The following is a 20,022-nucleotide window of genomic DNA, read 5'->3' as shown; positions in this document are numbered from 1 at the left end:
CGAAATCTCAGGCAGAAAGGACACACTGATTCCAGCACTGGATTTTAAAACATCAGCTGAAAATATAGTACAGTCACAGTTACTGTCCACAGTGCTGAATACTTGAACTGTTTCAAAAAGTAAAGGAATTTAATTGCCATTTCCAGAAATCACTTGGGCAGTTAGAGCAAATTCATAATTAGCCAGCCAGGTAAGAAAGGCTCTTTATTCAAAAGTTCCTCCTGCACTCCATAACTCATCAATCAGAGAGAAATGGAAACAAAGAGTTTTTTTAACTTTTTTCCAAGAGATCAAGCCACATGTTTCTATTTATAACTAAATCAAATAAACTTAGTATCTCATTCGAATTATGGACTTACCATTTGGGCAGAAGAACACACTGTAGGTGTATTCTCTGGACAGTCCCTCTGGCTATATGAAGACAGAAATCCATACATAAAAACACAGTGCTTGGGTTAGCAGGAGCAGCCCTTCAGTTGTACTTACAAAATACAAAAACATGTTCTGCTGCTTCACAGAGTTTTATATCACAAAGTCACAAGAAGGTGGGGGTTGGAAGGGACCTTTAGAGATCATCCAGCCCAATCCCCTGCAGAAGCAGCTCCCACCTAGATCAGGTCACACAGGAACGTGGCCAGATGGGCTTTGAAACTTCCCAAAAAGGAGCCTCCACAGCCTCCCTGGGCAGCCTGGGCCAGGGCTCCCTCACTGAAACAGTTTTGCCTCATGTTTCAATGGAACTGTTTGTGTTCCAGCTTCATCCCATCAGCCCTTGTCCTGGCACTGGAGACAATAGAAACAAGTGCTGCCCCAACCTCCTGACACCCACCAGTGAGATACTGGTCAATATTAATGAGCTCCTCCCTCAGTCTCCTCTTCTCCAGGCTGAACAGCCCCAGGTCCCACAGCCTCTCCTCACAAGGAAGATGCTCCAGTCCCCTCAGCATCTTGGTGTCCCTGCACTGGCCTCTCTCCAGCAGTTCCCTGTCCCTCTGGAGCTGGGGAGCCCAGAACTGGCCACAGGACTCCAGGTGAGGCCTCACCAGGGCAGAGCAGAGGGGGAGCAGAACCTCCCTTGCCCTGCTGCCCACACTCTGCTTGATGCATCCCGTTATATTCTTCATAGAAAGTTATTATACTGGATTCTGTTAGCTAGAGATATGCTAACCACTACCAGTGAAGCTCACACCATCAGACCTCAGTCTCCTCCAATAAAATTCCTATTCCTTTTTCTTCTTAACAGTGTGTAAGATTCAGCAGCATGAACTCAGGATCAAACAGGCTTCTTCTGTACATGTCCACTGATGATTTCTATTTCCTTACCTCGATGATAACGCTGCTGCGAACGTGATCCACTCCCACCGGGGCCCTTTTGTCCTGATAATTGTCCTCTGAGTGCTTGCCATTCTTTAAGGTCTGCATCCCATCCTGACAGCAATTAGTTCCACCATAAGCAAAAGCTTTTGCTAAGAAACAGAAGGGAAAAGAAGTAGAGACTTTTGAGATAGAAAGACTTTCAGAAGTTCAAGTAAGAGCTGAACTAATTAGGTAGAGTTGATTAACAATACATCAAGTGTTTTGTAATTACAGCTCTCTTGTTATCTTTATTCCACATTATTTGGACAATCATGGGGCAGCAGAGAAACTCTTTCCTCATTTCCAGTGTTGCACCATTTTTTTCCCCTGTGATTATTTGCTGGAAAGATGTGCAGAAGTTGTTGTTATCCTCTGATTTTAAAGCACCCACTGATCTCTTCAGGGACATGTACCAGGTCTAAATCTTATGTGACTCCACCTCACAGGAAAACTGATAACTAGGCAATCTGCTGAAGGTTGTTCACACAGACTTCCCAGTATGTTACAGCTATAGAATCAGTTTCTAAGAAACAAACAAGCTTGAAAAGTTGCCAGCAAGTGGAATGAATGATTCTACTTTGAGGGACTAGGAAAAGAAGAACTTTCCTAGGAATAAAAAGAAACACTTTGTAAAACTCCTTCATGCAGCAAGCTGGTTTTATGTCTGTATTACCAGTGATGTTGCTCAGCCCAAGCTCATTGAAGGACAACACAATGGAGGTGGGTTTAGTTTCCCCAGGGGCAATGCATTTCTTTCTTGTCAGATGATGTTTCCCGGGATGCCCAACAAACTTGATGCCTTTTGGAACAGAAATCTTCACATGGACCTGTGAAAAATGTTGAGTGTCAATTATTGTAAATTTCAGCTGCAAAACCAACTGATTTGAGTGAAAAATCTGAAAACCACACAATGCTTCATAAAAATCACAGTGTGCATGGTTACTCATTCTTCAAGTCTTCCAGCAGTACATTTGACTGACAGTGTTAGTTTCACCTCAGCAATTCTTCAAGTAGTTCAGAATTAGGCTACAGGAGCCACACAGATAAAGAGTTTGAGAAGAAACCATCTAGGGAGACAGCATTGCTTGAAAAAAACAAAACCCAAACATTCTTTCAAAGAAACTACTTTCTGCAGCTTCCTGATTAGGAAGAAAATTCTTCTTTGTAGCTCAGTAGAAGCTTCCTAACAGCCTTCCCACATCAGCAATATTTGTGTTTGTCTCATGACACCATCACAGTTGTTTCAAACTAAAAGTAAACAGAGCAATGACAGAATCACAGAATCTCAAGGTCTGGAAGGGACCTGCAAAGCTCATCCAGTGCAGCCCCCCTGCCAGAGCAGCAGCACCCAGAGCAGGGCACACAGGGACTCATCCAGCTGGGTTGGGATGTCCCCAGAGAAGGAGACTCCAAAGCCCATCTGGGCAGCCCCTGCCAGTGCTCCCTCACCTCAACAGGGAACAAATTCTGCCTTGTGTTGCTTTGGAGCCTCTTCTGTTCCAGCTTGTGCCTGTTGCCCCTTGTCCTGTCATTGGCCATCCCTGAGCACAGCCTGGCTCCAGCCTCCTCACACCCACCCTTTACATATTTGTAACCATGAATGAGGTCACCCCTCAGTCTCTCCTCCAAGCTGCAGAGCCCCAGCTCCCTCAGCCTTTCATCACAAGGCAGATGCTCCACTCCAGCATCTCTGTGGCCCTGCACTGAACTCTCTCCAGCAGCTCCCTGTCCTTCTGCAACTGAGGGGCCCAGAACTGGACACAATATTCCAGATGTGATCTCACAAGGGCAGAGCAGAGGGAGCAGAACCTCTCTGACCTACTGCCCACAGCCCTTCTAATCCATCCCAGGATACCATTGGCCTCTTGCCCACGAGGGCCCGTTGCTGGCTCCTGCTCATCCTGCTGCCCACCAGCACCCCCAGATCTCTTTCCCATACACTCCTCTCTAACAGTTCATTCCCCAACCTGCACTGGTACACAGATTCTTTCCCAGATGCAAGACTACACTGGCCCTGGTTGAATTTAATGAGATTTCTCCCTGCCCAACCCTCCAGCCTGTGCAGGTCTGGTTGGATGGCAGCACAGCTCTGGGGTGGCAGCCGCTGCCCCCAGTTCAGTATCAGCAGCAAAATGACATTTATTCATCTTAAAAAGCCATATTTTTATCTTGTTCAAAGCCTTTATGCTGAGCTTACCACTGCATTACCCCTCTACCTTGTCTACTATAACTTGCAGATCACTTAAGAAATGCCAATGATAGAACAGAATTCAGTAACAGCAGTAAAGAGAGTTGTTACCTCTACACAGACAGCTAAGTAATTGTAGACAGTCAATGGGATTTTGGTTTGTTCTCCCCGGATGACATGGTATGGCAAGGTGAAATCGATGAAGAAGGGTTTAAAGGTCTTCAGTTCAGTTTGACTGGCAATGCCCAACCCCTTCTCTGCAGACAGGGCCACAGCTTCGGTTATCCAGGTAGTGATGGAGTCTGGCACTTCCACGTGCAGCTGCGCTTCTCCTGACACACTGCTGCCAGAGAGAACAGGGGATAACTTGGGCTGATCAGATCAATGAATTGCTTTGGAATGAAGCTAAAGCACACAGAGCCAAACATTTGGGGGAATTCCCTCCAGATCCAACTTACAGCACAATGTCAGTGTCTGCTTCTAACAACAGTTTATAAAAGGCTCAATGTTTTCTATCAGGTTTTTTGAGAGCTGTGCACATTTATAAAGAGCAGAAGAGCAAGTGATTGCTTCTGCAAAACACAGTCCAACATCCAGGTTCTTCCTGGACTAAAAGCTTTACAGGTGTTTGCAGCCTCATTACAGAGTCACTTTTCTTAGAGGCAAATGTCTGCACTAAGTCAAAAGAAAAAAGATGAAAAGAGAAGAAAGAATTCTAGACTGAGGTCCTGGGAAAAAAACAGCTCAGCAAAAACTTACTGAACAGCCAGTGAAGCAAAAGTCATTCTTGGTGGAACCCATTGTCCCTGTATACATTGCCACACTGCAGCCTCTGCTTGAACATAAAGGCAAATGGGAAATTTTCCAGATGCCAAGTTCAACAATTGCTTGTCCAGGGCAGCACATTTTGATCCAGAAACATTTCAGTTGGTTGGGTTTTGGAATGCCTGACTCAGGAAATTTCCAACACCAGAATTTTCTTCCAATGATGACTGAAACTAATTATTAAAAATAAAGTTTCTATCCTGACTGTTTGGCTTTCCTGTGCATGCCACGACAGGACATCACAAACCTGCTGTCCTCTGCCATGCTCTGAACAGAAATGCAATTTTCTTCTGCAGCTTTTGCTATTTCCCTCCTGCAAAGAAGCTTTGGCCTTGCCTGGAACAGAAAACATTTCCTCTAGAGCAAGAACAAAAGCTATTTCATGGCTCAACTGGCAGAATGATTGGTACACTTCTGAGTACACCCTAAGGTCGTTTTCTCTCAAGTTCTTATTTATTGCCCAGAGCTTGATACACTGCAGCTAGCTCTGTAACCTTTTGAGAGCAAAGTGCATCTCAGTTGGCATGAAAAACCAGACAGCAAGCTCTTCAGAAGAAGCTCTGCAAGTCCACACTGTCTTTCAACTCTGCAATATGGCCTGAGTCATGGCCAGGATAAACTGAATTGCACTTCCACTGCTTTTCAACTGAAGGTTACTCACATTTTAGGCACTAATAAGGTATCTTCACTTTCATCACCTAAATCAACTGTAATTTTCAAGTAATTATGTCAGAGCACATCACAGACTCCTCTGTGTATCCATATTACAGTAAGAAAAGTATTAAAGTACATCAATGTTTATCAAACTACTTGTTTGATAAACTGGAGATCACCTTGGCTTTAGCAGGTATGCTGGGTTCAATCAGTTTTCTGGCTGGTGAATGTGGTTCCCCAGCTCAAACCAGAATGGAAAGCCTGGGAAATGCACTTGACTTGACAGCACCAAGTTGTTTTAATTCTTTTAAGCACATCAGTTTCTTGATATTTAGGTAGCTGGTACCTACAACAAACCTCAGCCCTGAAGAGTAAACAGAAGGGTGTCCTAGCTCCAAAACTGGCAGTATTCCAGTCTGTTTAGCTGGACAATTTGTTGCAGCTGATGTTCTTTCCACTGGGATTTCAGCCCATAGGCAGCATTAACATTATTTTCACACATGAGGGCACTTACTCTTCTGTATGGGAGGCCAAAGTACACACACACACACACATTTCCATCCATTAGACCTTCCAGCCAGGCTCTAGGAATTTTCAGAACTGGTTTGAGAAGTTGACATTAGGCTTTTGTTTCTTTTTTTGAGGATTATATCTTGTAACTATAAATGGTAGAAGGATAAAAAATAATCTTTGTGTTCAAGAGAGGGGGGAAAAAACAAATGAAGGAATGCTCAACTCAGTTGTTTCCAATGGAATGAAGAAAATGCAATCTGCAACTTTTTATTCCACTCTCTCCCACTTGTAATTAACTACCCCAGCTTGCTGAGGCCCAAATGGGCTCTTCTGGAATTCTTTGTTTTCTTCTACAAAGCATATTTCATGCACAATTGAACAGATTTGAATACACTCCCTGCAAGTTCCTGTCAAACCTAATTTATAATAATTTGAGAATGAGGTTTACTTGCAAACCTGGAGCAGCCTTTTAATAATTGCTTCAAGTTATCCCAGATGGGCTGTTTCTGGGAGAGATTCATCATCTGTTTATTTGGGGTTTTTTTAGTTCCAGTTGTACCTGGTGGAAACCATGGTTTATCAAGTAGTAAATTAAAGTTTGGGGGAGATGCTCCTTAATCAGATGAAAGAGGAAGAAGAACTCTGTGCAAATGAAAAACTGATCAACAGAGAGTACTCATCAGTGCATGCTTAGGCTACACCAGCATTTACAGAAGCAGCTGCTCTGCCTCTGTCTCCACACAGTGGGATCATTCTTTCACCAAAGTGTATGCAGCAACTGATGATAGAATAGGGGTGGAAAGGAAGAAAAACACCAGAACTTGCTCAAGCTGACCTTTGTGTATTACTTTAGAGTTCAAAAACAAATCCAGACTCAACTCATCCTCCATTTTAAAGAGGAACTGGCACTTCTGAGGGGCTGCTCTTGCATTTTGACTCTGAGCTCTAGCAAGACCTCCCACTATACTTCACTCCCTTAAATGATAATTCTGGTTCATATGAAGGTTTTAGCATAGAGCTAAAAGTGAACCATCAATTTGCATCTTACTTTTACATCCTTTTTTTACTGCAAGAGCAGTCTGATTTGCTTTTCTTGTGGGGCAAGCTTATGAAACAGGTAGTTCCTCACAGTAGCTAATCACTGCAAACCTACATCCTCACTTGCTCCTCAATAAGTTGTCGGTGAACCCTTTCCATAAGGAAGTAAATCCTACAAATGGCTTGAACCAAAGCACTGCTCACTTCCCTGAAGACACTCCTCTGCTTGTGACGCTATGGGGAATTACACACTGGTTGCAATGTGCTGACAACCAACAGGTTCAACTCAAGTAAGCAAATACACTTTAGGACCAGCTTAACTGTTACAAAGAGGATTAAAGCAGAAAAGTCACAATGACAAAAAACATCAGGAGAATGACAATGTAGCTCCAGGAGGTTTTTGTTTTATGTAGTTGAAAGAGGATACAACCTGACATTGATACAGTACCTGACATTGAGGCAGTGCCAAATCCATGTTTCGGGAAAGAAGGTTCTTTTTCTCTTCTCTGCTCTGCTAGAACAAGAAATAAGTCCTTGGCAATTAATTCCTTTAATAAAACAGTTTGAACAGTAACCAACAAACCAGTGTTTTCACCTGAATGAAGCTGACATGACCAATCAAAACTCTAACTAGTACAGAATCATCAAAAAGTGATGGGTGTATCATTTATAACAGAAACTGTGCAGCCTTTCCAGGTGGGGACACACATCAAAGAGTCTGGAGACATACATGAGAAACCCCCAGAAATAAAGCCATAGTACAAGTAAGATCATCTTAAAAACTATCACAAATAACATAATCTAAAAAAGAAAAAGCCTTTATGATCCAAATCCTGACAAACAAAACCAAAGGGAGAATACAGAGCACGTGACTTCCCAGGACACCATGACACGGCCTTACCAATAACTGCAATCACTTTCTATTGCTTTATATAATACTTTATACATTTGTATTTGTTTCTTCCCTTGAAATTGTCTTGGTTTCTATTTTTTTTTCCATAATTCAGTCCATTCCACTACACCTGTGGTACTTCATCTTTTTCTTAACTAACCTCCAAAACTTACTCTACTAAGAGGCCACCAAGTGGTTCAGAGCACAAAGGGAAGGCACATCCTCAGTTGCAGCATTAGCCACAGTAACCAGGACTTTTTCTTCCTGCACTCCCTCATTTTATTCATTTTCACCACCAACTGCATGGTCAAGATGAGCAACTCTGCAAAGGAATGCCTGGCTTGCAAACACTGAGAAGCAGTAACTAATTCACAGAAAACTGAGCCAGGCAGTGGATTTCAAACTGTAACTTTGAACAAGATTTACTTTGTATTTTTCCAGAATTAACTGAAATGTAACACAGTAGCATAAGCTATCATTATGGTCAGGCCTATCAAGACAATGGAAGGGTTTCCTCATCACCTCCTTTTCTAACCAAGCAACTTCCTGGGGACATGGCAGTGGAAAACAGCTCATAGAGTAGTCATTGAATCAGAGAATGGTGGGGTTGGAAGGGACCTTTAGAGCTCATCCAGTCCAACCCCCTGCAGAAGCAGCTCCCACCTAGATCAGGTCACACAGGAACATGTCCAGGTGGGTCTTGAAGAGCTCCAAGGAAGGAGCCTCCACACCCTCCCTGAGAGCATAGAAAAAATATATAGCTAGGATTATCACAGACAACATGCATTGCAACAGAAATGTTACCTCGGTGCTATTTTAGAATGCATCGTGGCCACCAATGTCCCAGTGTGTGGCTGAAAAGCTGGGACAGCCTCATCTGTGTACATGCCTCCATTCTGTCTGTGGTTCAAGCTGACTATATCAGTCATCACAACCAAGCCAGTTTCCTAGACAATAAAAATGAAAGCCACAAAACAAAAACCAGGATAAAAAAAAGAGATAAATAATGAAATATGTACCAATAACAACTTTTCTGAAAACTTTTCCCCTCAACCTTAGTCCAATTTTTATGGGGGAAACTTCAAATGAAGCCAAAGGAGTTTTTAAAGCTTTGTACAAAAATGACTGTTACTGTGAAAATACACAGGCACTTTCTAGGCTGAAATTTAACAGGAAAGCTCTTGTTTGCTTGGAAAAATGCATTTACACCAATATCTAACATGAGTAGGCATGTGTAACTGCCAGGCACTACAGGTGAAAAAGAATTACACCTATTTTTCGTCTAGAATATCACATTACAGCCATTTAGCCTCCCTAAAACTTTCCAGCGTGTTCTGCTGTAGTTATCAGGCACCTCTCACATCAGGCATCACCAGTTCTGCACTGCCAGCAGTGCCAAGCAGAATGGAAACTGTCCACAAAGCTTCACAGTGAAAATACAGAAATCATAAGAAAGCTTCTGTCCCCTAAATTGTACTTATTCATAAGAGACAGCCACTGCCAGACACCAAAGGTTGTGTGAGCTTTGTTCTCTCTCTGTGTACACACACTCAGTGATTACAAGGCAGTACACAGCAATGCATACACACCAGCTATTAACATGTGTATCTTTTCCCAAAAGCTCACCTCTCCCAGTAAAAATGGAGGAAAAAAAAGGCATCAAAACAAACTCCCCTCAGATCAAAGGGAGAGAAGCTGCAGTGACTCCTGCAGCAGTGGAGAGTAATGAGGAGTTAGAGTTAATGATTCAGAGACTGAGGCACTGGGGGAATACAGGGAAGCCTGTGGAGTTTAAGACAACACAATAGAACAATTTAGCTAAAATTGCAGAAAGGACAAAGAATGGAGAGATGGAGAATCTGAAGGAAGCAAGGATCATTATTGTTAGCAGTTATGTGGATTAAAAATGGAAAGAACATAAAACATTAGACCTGTGACACTGGTTCCCTAGGCCAGTCTATCTTTAAATGCAGCAAGTAGTAGAAGCTTATGTAAAGAATGTGGCATGGCCTTACAGTTTCAGGCAATCAGGGAACAGAGATTATGTGCTGCAGTAGTGGGGAAGGCAGAGGTAGGATGTCAAGGGAGTCTGGAAGGGTGAATGGACTCTACTGTGCAACTACAGGTAAGAAAGAAAGAGGCTAACAAGCAGAACTTTTAATCAAAATGAAAGTAAGAAGCTATTGGAACCACAGTAGCATGTCTTAAGACCTACAGATAACTATGTCAGCTTCAAGGGCTGCATTGTTGGCATCCAAAGCAATGAAGAAATGAATTAGTTCATGAGTACATGAAGCTGGCAGGACTCAGGCAGGAAAGAAGTTTAAAGGATTTCCAAAGGATAGTCTAAAAAGGAAAAGGTTGATAAGGAAAGACTCATGTTCCACCTTCCTTCCCTATCAAAGTAACTGCAGAGCTCTGCAAGCTCACTCAATACTGGAAGACCTTTCTGGTTCCCTGTCTGATTCTCCAGAGCACCAGCACGAATTCCTTCACCCAGGCAGAGTGAAGGACAAAAGTCAAAGCACATTTCTGCAATGTCTTTGCTGGAACAGCTACACTCTGTTCTCAGAAACTCCTTTTCAGCCTACCTCCCCTGGAGAAGCAGCTTTGCTGTGAAAAAAACCAGTGGCCTAGAGAGCTGAAAACTATGCTGTAAATATGAAAGTAGATAAAGACAGTCCCTAGAGAAGTGAGGCTGATTGTTCCTACTGTAAAGGCGAAGCAAGCGTCCTTGGTGATGTCCCAGTGCCAGGGAAAGACAGAAGATCTACGGCGTCTACGTGAGGACATGCCTGGCCACCAGAAGTGCCCCTCTTCTTTTGGAGCTCCAAAAGCATCAGATACATCATACTCTGCGAGCTCTTGAAAAACCTGCAAGGAAAAGGGAGTGACTGCTGGCCTCAGGTATAAAGGCCACTCATCAATGGTGAAATGTCCATAGCAGTACTAAGAAAAAGGTGCTTTAAGGTTCCTTTTACCTGACTGGCTGTCAGCTGAAAACCTGTCTTCAGCAAGTAGACACTCTTATCCACAGTGGCAATGCAGACACAGCTTGATTTTGCAGCTCTGACCTTGATGTTCACAACATCACCAGGTCTGGTCTCATTTGCTGAGAGAGCCACTGCAACCTGGGAATTCAACATGAAATGCCATTACCTTGACTCGTGATCATCAGATCAAACTAAAGAGTAACAAGACACCACCCCTTCCTCTCCACTAGCTATGTTGCCAATACCTGATTTTCAAAGGAGGACTTCACAGTGAACTGCAGGCTGTCTGTGACCCCTTCTCCATTCTCCCTGACGTAATACACCAAAAGACGGCCCAAGGGAGCCATGTTGTGAACTACTGAGAAACGGAGGAATGTCATGCAGACTTCAACCTCTGCTGCAGGGGTACCAGGAGGTGCTAAAAGATCAATTGTAAAAAGGACAGGTTTATTTATCAGGACTACTCTCTTCCTGCCCCATACAAATGCCACGAGGCACAGGAATCTCCAGGCAGGACTTGCATCCCTCCCTTGCTCCTCTTGCATGTATTCTTCTTGAACTCAGAACGTTTTCCCTTCCTTTCCCTTTGTGAAAGCTGATAGGCAATTAGCACCCATAACATAATGAGCAGTAGAGAAGGTGGGTAGAGAATGACTACCCAGTGTTTTACCTGCCCTAAAACCAAGGAAATATACAACTGAAGTTATCAAGCCATTTGAAAGAAAGAGAAAATGGTATCTACTGCTGCAGAGCACTGCTGAGAGAAGTAAGAGTGTGCTTGGGAATGGATGATGAAGTTTCCAGAGCATCATTTCACTAGCAGCCATTAAATAGCATTATGGAATGGCTTGGGTTAGAAGGGACATTTGGGGATCATCTAGCTCCAGCTCCCTTGCAGGAGGGGACACATTTCACTACATCAGGTTGAACAAAGCCTCATCCAACCTGACACCTTGAACACTTCCAGTGATGGAGCAGCCACAGTGTCTCTGGGCAACCTGTAGCTGTAACAGCTCAGAACCAACCTTCAGTGCAGAAAGTCCTTCTGATTTCTTAAACCACTGATTTAAACCAGAAGCTGGGTGGCTACATCTAAGGAAGGGAAAAAGTAAAAGAAACCAACTACCTGAAGGTGGCTCCTATTGCAGACATGTTACTAGGATAGACAGATGATTATTTTAGCAGCTGTTGTATTCATCCACCTAGGCATACCATTCCTTATCCCCCTGTTCAGGGAATTCATCACATTCATATCTTTCTCTTATTTCTTGGACAAACTAGGAGTCCACACTTCATTTCCCTTCCCCATGCTAACTGCATGATCTTTTCCTTTAGCCTGATCCATGCTGTCAGTCCATCTAACACCCTCTTCCCTAGTTAAAGCACAACCAGACTAGTAAACTTCATACTCTCCCCTAACCACTCAGCTGATCCCAACACAAGCATATTAAGAAATATTAAAGTTTTCTTAACACAGAAAGACTACAGAAAGACCAGAGAAAACTCTCCAAGTTGATCCTTCTCAGAGAAACTCAGCTTTTTCTGTATGACTGTGTGCAGTGGCTGGCACTGTTTCTCCTGCACAAGACTATTCCACGTCCTTTAAGGAGCATCACATTAAAAAAAGATGATACTTAGGCTTGTGGAAAGGTGCTTTTCCCCTGAAGATAGGGGTGAATCTGCATTTCTAATGCTAGCTACCTGTTCCTGGGAAGCGTGTGATATCAGTGTTCTTCTCCAAGGTGGCTCTTTTGCTCCTCTGCTGAGTGATGTCACTGGGCTGCAGCCCCGAAAGGACAATGTTGCCTCGTGATGCCACTTCATAATGTAGAGTGAAGTTGCAAGGACATGTGGACTTCACTGTAATCCAAGCCTCCTCTCCTACCTGCACCCAGAGACAGAAAAGCAAAAGATGTGGCCTGTTGCAATGCATGCTTTTTATTTATACAGCACACAAACCTATTTAGGTTTCAGTTCATGAGAGGTGTGAGCCCTCTCCTAGAAGATGTATGTGTTGCAAAGTATAGCTCACAAACACTCTCCACATGGACTTTCTTCCCAATAAAAAGAGGCTTGTGTTCAGACCTTCATTCCCTGCAAATCTAAGAGGAGAATGGGCTGGAGGGCTGTATGCATTAATGAAACAACAAAGGAAGCTCTGGAATCCTGAAAGTTAAGCCTTTGGCACAGAGCAGCTGTCAGAAGTGGTTGGATTTTAAGACACTCCTTCAGTAGTCCAGCCCAAAAAACAAAGTAATGGGTTGGGGGTGGGAACAGCTGTGCATTTGATAGTCTTTGCACTTTAATTGAGATTATACATGGTGATTACTTTCATATGGCAAATATGAATCCAAACTTCACCAATGTGGCATGAAATTGCTGTGAACAGATCTGAGGGAAAATGCTTTCAAATTAGGCAAGTCTTGATATTAATTTGCAAGTCTGCCACTCAAGGGGCTGTCAAAGAAGCAAATGAAAGGAGAGCTGCTTTTTTCCCCAGGTAAACTCATCTGATGCCTGCAAGAGGCTTCAGAGCAGCACTCTGACCTCCGGCATGTCTCGTGTCCTGAAGTCCTATACCCAGAGGTGCTCACTGAGTACTGAATGTCCCAGAGACAAAATCACCCAAATCCTGCCAGCTCCAATAGAACAGACATCAGTGCTCAGGCACAGGATTAGGCCTGGGTCATGTCTGACTGAGTGATAAGTCTTCTGTCGAGCAGGCAGCTTTACTAGGAATGGGAACTTCTTGCCTCTGGGATATGAGGAGCAGCTAACACTTGTGTGAAGCAGGATTTCTTCAGCAGCTTCCACTCCTGTCCCTGCCATTGAAAGCACAGCAATGGCCAACTGACATTGTTAAGGAGGAATAGCAAAGTCAAATTCCAGTGAAATCTTTCAAAACATCTCTTTCTTCAATATTAACAGTGTTCTCTTTCCAGAATGTACATATAGTACCAACCAAAAAGGCAAGGACTTCAATACAAGGAGCTGCTACTGGTTAAATTCAGTGAGAATGCCACAGAGCCCAAGAAGTGCCTCGTGACATTAAATATTTGAAGTATTAAGAATTCCCGAGTGCAAATGATGAAACAATTCATTAAAAAAATGAATGTAGCTAATTGGAACACCCAGGAAGAGCTGGCAAAGCAGGGAAACAGTTCCCACATCAGCTGGTCATCCAACTCCTCACTTTCCCACAGAGGAATTCGTTCTAATCAGGTTATAATAAGAACAATGTGTTCAGATTAGCAGTGTATAATCCCCTTGCCATACCTTAGGAAACTTGTAAAAGATTAATTAGCCATTAAACTTAAATGAAATGCAATGATAAAAAATCCTCATTCTTATTTGGCTACAAAGAGTTTGAAACCAACCTGATGGACCTGCTGATAAAAGCAACTGAGTGAATATTGCCAAAACCCACCTTTTGGGGTTTTTGGTTTGTTTTTTTTCCACAGAGCAATATGCAGCCCCTTGGAACATCTTGTGTAGAGAACAAACCTGAAACAACTCTCAGTAAAACAACATGCAACAGGAATCGTGGTTAAATCAGATTTTTCCTTCAGGACAGAAATGATGGCAACTTTGATATGGAAGGACTGCATTTTTAGAGAGGCTCCTACAAGAACTACAAACGAAGACAAGATAACTATGGGCATAGTTCCATAATCAGAAGACTAAACAGCTCCATCTGAGGCTTCAACTGGAGCTTCAAGAGAGACTACATAGTCCTAATCTGGATCTAAAGTTCTGACTTGAACTAAAGCACATAAACTTCCCCAAACAATCCCTATGTGAATAGCACTGGAGGTGACAGAACACACATTCAAACATGGAAAACAAAAACATGGTCAGTGCCTATACCCACCCTCTCTCCTCTGTCCCCACAACTCAGAGGAGAATGAGATGCTCCTTAGAGCCACGTGCAGCCTACATGAAACAACGAGTTGGTGGCTGAAGAGCAGCTAATTCAACTTTTGCAGTGGAAACAGTAACAGTCAGACAGAAATGGTTTGAAGTATTTCTTTAGAACCAAGTACTTTAAGTCAAGAACTGCAGTTTGTTGCCATGATGAAATATGAAGCCAACATACCTGGAAAGGTTCGTCTGGTGGTTGAAGCTGGATGTGACACTTGCTGGGCGAGTACCAGCTACTGATGGACAAGTAGATTGGCAGATACTGATCCCCAGATGCTTTTCCATCAATCGCTGTCACTTTGGTCTTAACAAAAGTTATATCTGAATGTTATGAATGCATAGAAAGCCTGATTTGTACTCTCTTCTTACACTCTATCTCTCGTTTGACACTTTCCAGTTGTTCATCTCCTACACCTTTACACAGTCAAATATTGGACCCTTACTGATTGCCAAATATTAAGGTATATTTGGAGAAGCATCTTTTTGTGATGGTTACCAACAGCAGTCGTATTGGCAGCAAGAAACAAAGCATTTGATGCACTGAAATCAAGAAGCTGAAGCTAAAAGGCACCAATTCCCTGTTTGTAGCACTGATTTATCAAGTGCAGGTTTGACAAGATTAGTTACATTAAAGCCTGCTAATCCTATAAAGAGCTTTCACTCACCTCCAGCCAGACATATTGGGCAGCTGTAGGAATGGAGGGGATTTCAAACTCCACCAGGCCATTTCTTGATACCAGTTCACTTGCATAGACATTGTCCTTCGGTGTGAGCTCAGCTTTAATTCGGATAGTGACCCTGTCAGCTGGGCTTCCATCAGGGTAAGTCACTTCCACCTACAAAGGTCAAAGTTTCATTTACAGAACAATAGGTGATTGCAGTCAATGACAGAAATAGCAGGTGGAAAAAACCACACCAGAACATAGGGTAATATGCTGGGATCAAGTCAGTGTAACCTTCTATCAGTCACACGTCAGGGTTACTACTTCTAATCTTACCTTTCCTTTATAAGGCAGCCCAGGTTTGAACTGTTTTCTGGTATCCTTAGAGTATTTGATATCAATCAGCTGTTTCTGAACTGGTGTTGAATCATCAAATGTGACCTGCTTGCTTCCATCAGAGCTGATCACTGTGGCCCAGATACTGACTGTGCCCCGAAAATGTTCTGGAACATCAGCTGGCATCATGTCTTTCACACATACATCAAAATCAGCAGAGCCATCAATCTACAAAGCGTGTTGAAGAACAGAAACAGAAGCTTGCATTCACATTTAAAAAGGGTCATAAAGTCAAGTCTCAAGTGTAGACATTTGATAGGAGTTTGCAGCAGTATTTTTAAAGGATGTAGAGTGAAGGGAATTAGTTGGAGATTCAGTGAAGAAAGGAGGAAGGAAAACAAGTTTCATTTTCCTTCCCTTTCTACAGCCTGGGTGAGCTCTGTTACAGTCCTCACACTCCCCCTCAGCCCTATCTGCTCTAAAAGCAGATTAATACTCTGCCAACAGATCCCAAATCACAAACATACCATGTAACAATACATAACATTTTTATTAGGCTGCACCAAATTATTGCATTTATCCATTTATTCTCTGATCTCTCATCAGGAGCATAAAATAGAGCTGTGCTAGTGACATTAAAGAGTACAGATCAGGCTGACTCAGCTGTCTCCCTCACCTGGGTGGTCTTGAGAACAGGGTGTCCCACTTCGTGCCTGTAGTACCCTACTCCATTTATAGTCATATTGACAATTAACTTTCCTGTCACTGGTTTTCCAAATGTATATCTGAAATGCAAAGAAGACAGCTGTTTCCCTGGTTACAGCAAAGCCAGTGCCCTGTGACCTGCACATCCAGAAAACAGAACAAATATCACTCAAAGTTTTCCAGCTTGTCACTGTTCACGTGTTTTGTGAAGGCTCTTAAGAGGAAAGCCTCTGATGATGACCAGCAATCATCTGCAAAGGCTTGAGCAGCTGGGATCCAAGCTCCAGTGACTGCACCATTCTGTGGCTGTTGGAATGAAGCTTTGATGTGGGCCATGTTCCTACCTGGCATGTACAGTTCCTTTTTCACACAGTGAGAGGTCTCGAATGTAGCGAGGAGGCTCAATCAGCAACTCAAACTTTGGTAGAACTACAACGACAAGAAACACAACAGAATCTTTTCAAGGAGGTCTTACTGTCCCAGGAACAGCAAAAACACTGACAGCTCTGACAAGATCACTGCTTATGGTCAGATGAGGGTAGTGCAGCTGACATTAGCTAAACAGACTGTGGGGGGATCTCAGTAACATTGACCAATATCTCACTGGTGGGTGTCAGAAGGTTGGGGCAGCACTTGTTTCTGTTGTATCCAGTGACAGGACAAGGGGTGATGGGATGAAGCTGGAACACAAACAGTTCCATTGAAACATAAGGGGAAACTCTTTTACTGTTTCAGTGAGGGAGCCCTGGCCCAGGCTGCACAGGGAGGGTGTGGAGGCTCCTTCCTTGGAGGGCTTCAAGACCCACCTGGACACGTTCCTGTGTGACCTGATCTAAGGTGGGAGCTGCTTCTGCAGGGGGGTTGCACTGGATGCTCTCTAAGGGTCCCTTCCAAACCCCACCATTCTGTGATTAGGCAGGACAGCACTCAGCAGAGGCTGATCAACAAAAGTAGCAAACCAAGACCATCTTGGCAAGGTGACCTTAGCAACACACCCTTAGATTTTTATTTCTTTTCAGAGGGATCTGTATTCCAGGATTTGAGAATTCTCTCAGACACACAGCAGACACACACAACTCGCTGCTGACTCCTCCACAATGTGTCAGGAAGAGAGCTGAGATATTAGCTCTGTTTTCAGGGGAAATGCTTGTGTGGTCAGGTTAGATACCATAGGTGATGTGCTGGGTGGAATGATGCCATCACACAGACAGCCTTGGAAACTGCAAAGTGGGGTAGCAAAAACCCCAATACAGAATTCCAAGAATGCCCTAGGAAAGGAAGGAAAGCACTGGCAAACTAAAAGCAAAATGAAATCTCTGTTCCATCAGTAGATGATGCAATATGACACTGCATTTCATGGCCTTTGCTTTATGAAGTGTGGACAACATGAACAAACAGCTTGGCTAAGTTGCACACTCATAAGGTTTTTCTCTTCCAAATGTGCTTGGGTTATAGTCACAGGGTCACAGAATGGGGGAGGTTGGGAGGGACCTTTAGAGATCATCCACTCCAACCCCCTCCCAAAGCAGCTTCCACCTAGATCAGGTCCCACAGGAACGTGTCCTGGCTTAGTAAAAAGGGATTTGGATACAACTCACCGTATTTCTGAACTTCAAATGATTTGTTGTATGTGTGCCCCTGCATTTCAGCAAAGATGAGCCATTCCCCAAACACGGGCTGATCAGACAAAGGAAAAGTCATATTTACAATACCTGAAAAAGGAAACAACACACTGCAAACTCTATGTCACATCAGCCCTTGTCAAGGCTTACTGAACACAGCTCAGTGTAAGCAGAAGCAAAGGCAGATAACAACATACTGAGAAGAAAACAATAAGAATCCAAAACTTACCACAACAAAATGGCTTCAAGTTGCTCCACTCTATCATCCGAGAGCCCCGAGGATCCTGCATCGTGGGTGAGGAATGAGAAACATCATGGTGAAAATGAATCTCACTGACATATTTAACTCAGCTTGCAACAAAGAACTTCATTCTGTAACACATTCTCTTTGCTGACAGCTCCAGTGGAACTAACATCTGGTGAAAACTTTCTGAAGAGACTTTACCAAGGGGAGGGAGGCAGGTATTTGCTTTCTAAAGCTCAGTAAGCAGTTAAGGACGCTGCTTCTGTAGCCAGTGCACACCAGTAAGCACCGTCAAGGGGCAGATTTCCCACCTATATTAAGACACTTCTTTGGGATGGGATGAAGTGGCCTCTGAAGATGTTTTCTTTCTGTTCACAGAGGGAGCTGTACAACTAGCAAGGCAATTTTTAGGTGATGAAGTGAGATGAAATTCATGCCACTGTTTTCAGCATTAAAGCTGGGACTGAGTGCAAACAAGAGAAGAGGCTGAATTCTTCTGCTTGCTCAAGAAAACACACGTTTAAGAACAACAACAAAAAGAAGACTAGACACAGAAGGAACCTCTCATTCACCTCATAAGGAAGAAGACAGGAGCACCCTTTCCTTGCCATGACTTTCTATTGTCCACTATCATAATGTTTGGGTGCAGAGATGAGATTGGCCCTGCTATATCAGCGCAGCCAGATGAAGGATAGGAGGGTGTCTGCATTGAAAAGAAGGGAGAAATTGAGTGGGACTGTTGCATTTATAAACCCCAGTGAATCTAGCCAGTTCTCAGGCAGAAAAATGGGAATGGAATCCTGAAACTCAAGTAGGAAACAAGTATATTTGTTGGTGATAACAACAAAGGAAGAGGCAAAGGTGAGTTAAAGGCACAGGGAGAGAGAGAATGGTATAGATTATAGTTGGGAATGGCCATAATGGACTTGAAAAGGTACAGACATGTGACTTGTTCCTCTTAAGGCTACAAGAATCTTGTGCCTCTACAGGGTACAGGATACATGCTAGATGACTGGCAGAGAAATACTCACCACTACATAAGCTTCAATCTGAAAGAAAAAAAAAGAATAAAAGGCTTTGTCTACTTTTCTGCTTCTTGTGACAAACTGCTGTTGACATAAGCAAGGTATGATGCACAAAGCAACACTGAAACATCTCTTCTTGGCTAAGAGTAGCCTGAGAAACATCTGTTTCATTCACATATCCAATTGGAAAAGTAGTACTTGCTATAGCTGCACATTACCTAGATTATGTGCAAGGCTCTGAAAAATTCCTCTAACTGCTTTGGCATAGTTACATGGTACTTGCCAGTAATACAACAGTGTGTGCTCTCCTTCAAAAGTAATGTGACCAAATGAAAGCAACTCAGCTGTAACCAACGAGCAGCAATCAGAAGATACACCAAAACAGAGGATGAAACACAATTATATTGCTGCCTAAATGTGCATTAGAATAAAACATAGGTTACCAAATATTCCATCATACTTTACAGTGTCCAAGAAAACAGTTTTCTTTACCCTGTCATTGACTGGTCTCAAGTCAGAAGTCACCATAAAGATGTTTATCAACACTAAAAATAAAGAAAAGAGGAAAAGTGTTAGTCACCAGAGCTGACACTGAACAGAGTATCTCATCTACCCTGGAAAAAACATTTTGCTGGAAAGCAGACCTAGCACGTGGCAAGTTCTGCAAAGTCACTTTACCCTTCTGCTTGGGTTTATAGACAGGTTTATCGGTCTGGATGAACACTGATGACCCTTTGCTATCAATGGTTACAGTGGTATAGTTGTGGAAAATGTAGCCTTCCTCTGCTAGGTGCCTGTTGCCCCAGACTTTTAGATGTGCTTGTCCACGAAGTCCTGAAGGCACCTAGAAAACAATCCATGAGGTGAATAAAACACTGAAAAGCCTTTTAGTTTTCTGGGCAATATACCTGTCAGTGAAGTGAGCAAAGAGCAGCCACCTGCTGCATTTCAGTGCAGTTGTGTGTAGTAATGAAAAGGAAATGAAGAACATACTAGATCTTTTACAGTGTGTAAACAACAAGAGAGGCAATGTCATGCTAAAACATGG

At 43.1% G+C, this 20,022-nt stretch overlaps 1 protein-coding gene across 1 annotated transcript in view; it reads right to left on the bottom strand.

Moving 5' to 3' along the window:
* CPAMD8 (C3 and PZP like alpha-2-macroglobulin domain containing 8) overlaps positions 1 to 20,022 on the bottom strand; it is a 55,950-nt gene that overhangs the window by 30,453 nt on the left and 5,475 nt on the right. The window contains exons 4-23 of the mRNA XM_062014926.1: positions 19,653 to 19,818; positions 19,467 to 19,519; positions 18,981 to 18,998; positions 17,935 to 17,989; positions 17,682 to 17,795; positions 16,428 to 16,512; positions 16,055 to 16,163; positions 15,379 to 15,606; positions 15,046 to 15,216; positions 14,556 to 14,684; positions 12,161 to 12,344; positions 10,705 to 10,877; positions 10,448 to 10,597; positions 10,179 to 10,340; positions 8,271 to 8,413; positions 7,023 to 7,088; positions 3,656 to 3,887; positions 2,030 to 2,183; positions 1,324 to 1,466; positions 360 to 411 (exon numbers count right to left, since the gene is read on the bottom strand). Of these exons, the coding sequence (XP_061870910.1) occupies positions 360 to 411; positions 1,324 to 1,466; positions 2,030 to 2,183; positions 3,656 to 3,887; positions 7,023 to 7,088; positions 8,271 to 8,413; positions 10,179 to 10,340; positions 10,448 to 10,597; positions 10,705 to 10,877; positions 12,161 to 12,344; positions 14,556 to 14,684; positions 15,046 to 15,216; positions 15,379 to 15,606; positions 16,055 to 16,163; positions 16,428 to 16,512; positions 17,682 to 17,795; positions 17,935 to 17,989; positions 18,981 to 18,998; positions 19,467 to 19,519; positions 19,653 to 19,818 (2,587 nt within the window). The remainder of the gene's footprint in view (positions 1 to 359; positions 412 to 1,323; positions 1,467 to 2,029; positions 2,184 to 3,655; positions 3,888 to 7,022; positions 7,089 to 8,270; positions 8,414 to 10,178; positions 10,341 to 10,447; positions 10,598 to 10,704; positions 10,878 to 12,160; positions 12,345 to 14,555; positions 14,685 to 15,045; positions 15,217 to 15,378; positions 15,607 to 16,054; positions 16,164 to 16,427; positions 16,513 to 17,681; positions 17,796 to 17,934; positions 17,990 to 18,980; positions 18,999 to 19,466; positions 19,520 to 19,652; positions 19,819 to 20,022) is intronic.

This window comes from Colius striatus, chromosome 25, assembly GCF_028858725.1.
Source record: "Colius striatus isolate bColStr4 chromosome 25, bColStr4.1.hap1, whole genome shotgun sequence".
Lineage (NCBI taxonomy): Eukaryota > Metazoa > Chordata > Aves > Coliiformes > Coliidae > Colius > Colius striatus.
This window is presented reverse-complemented; position numbering and strand designations above follow the sequence as displayed.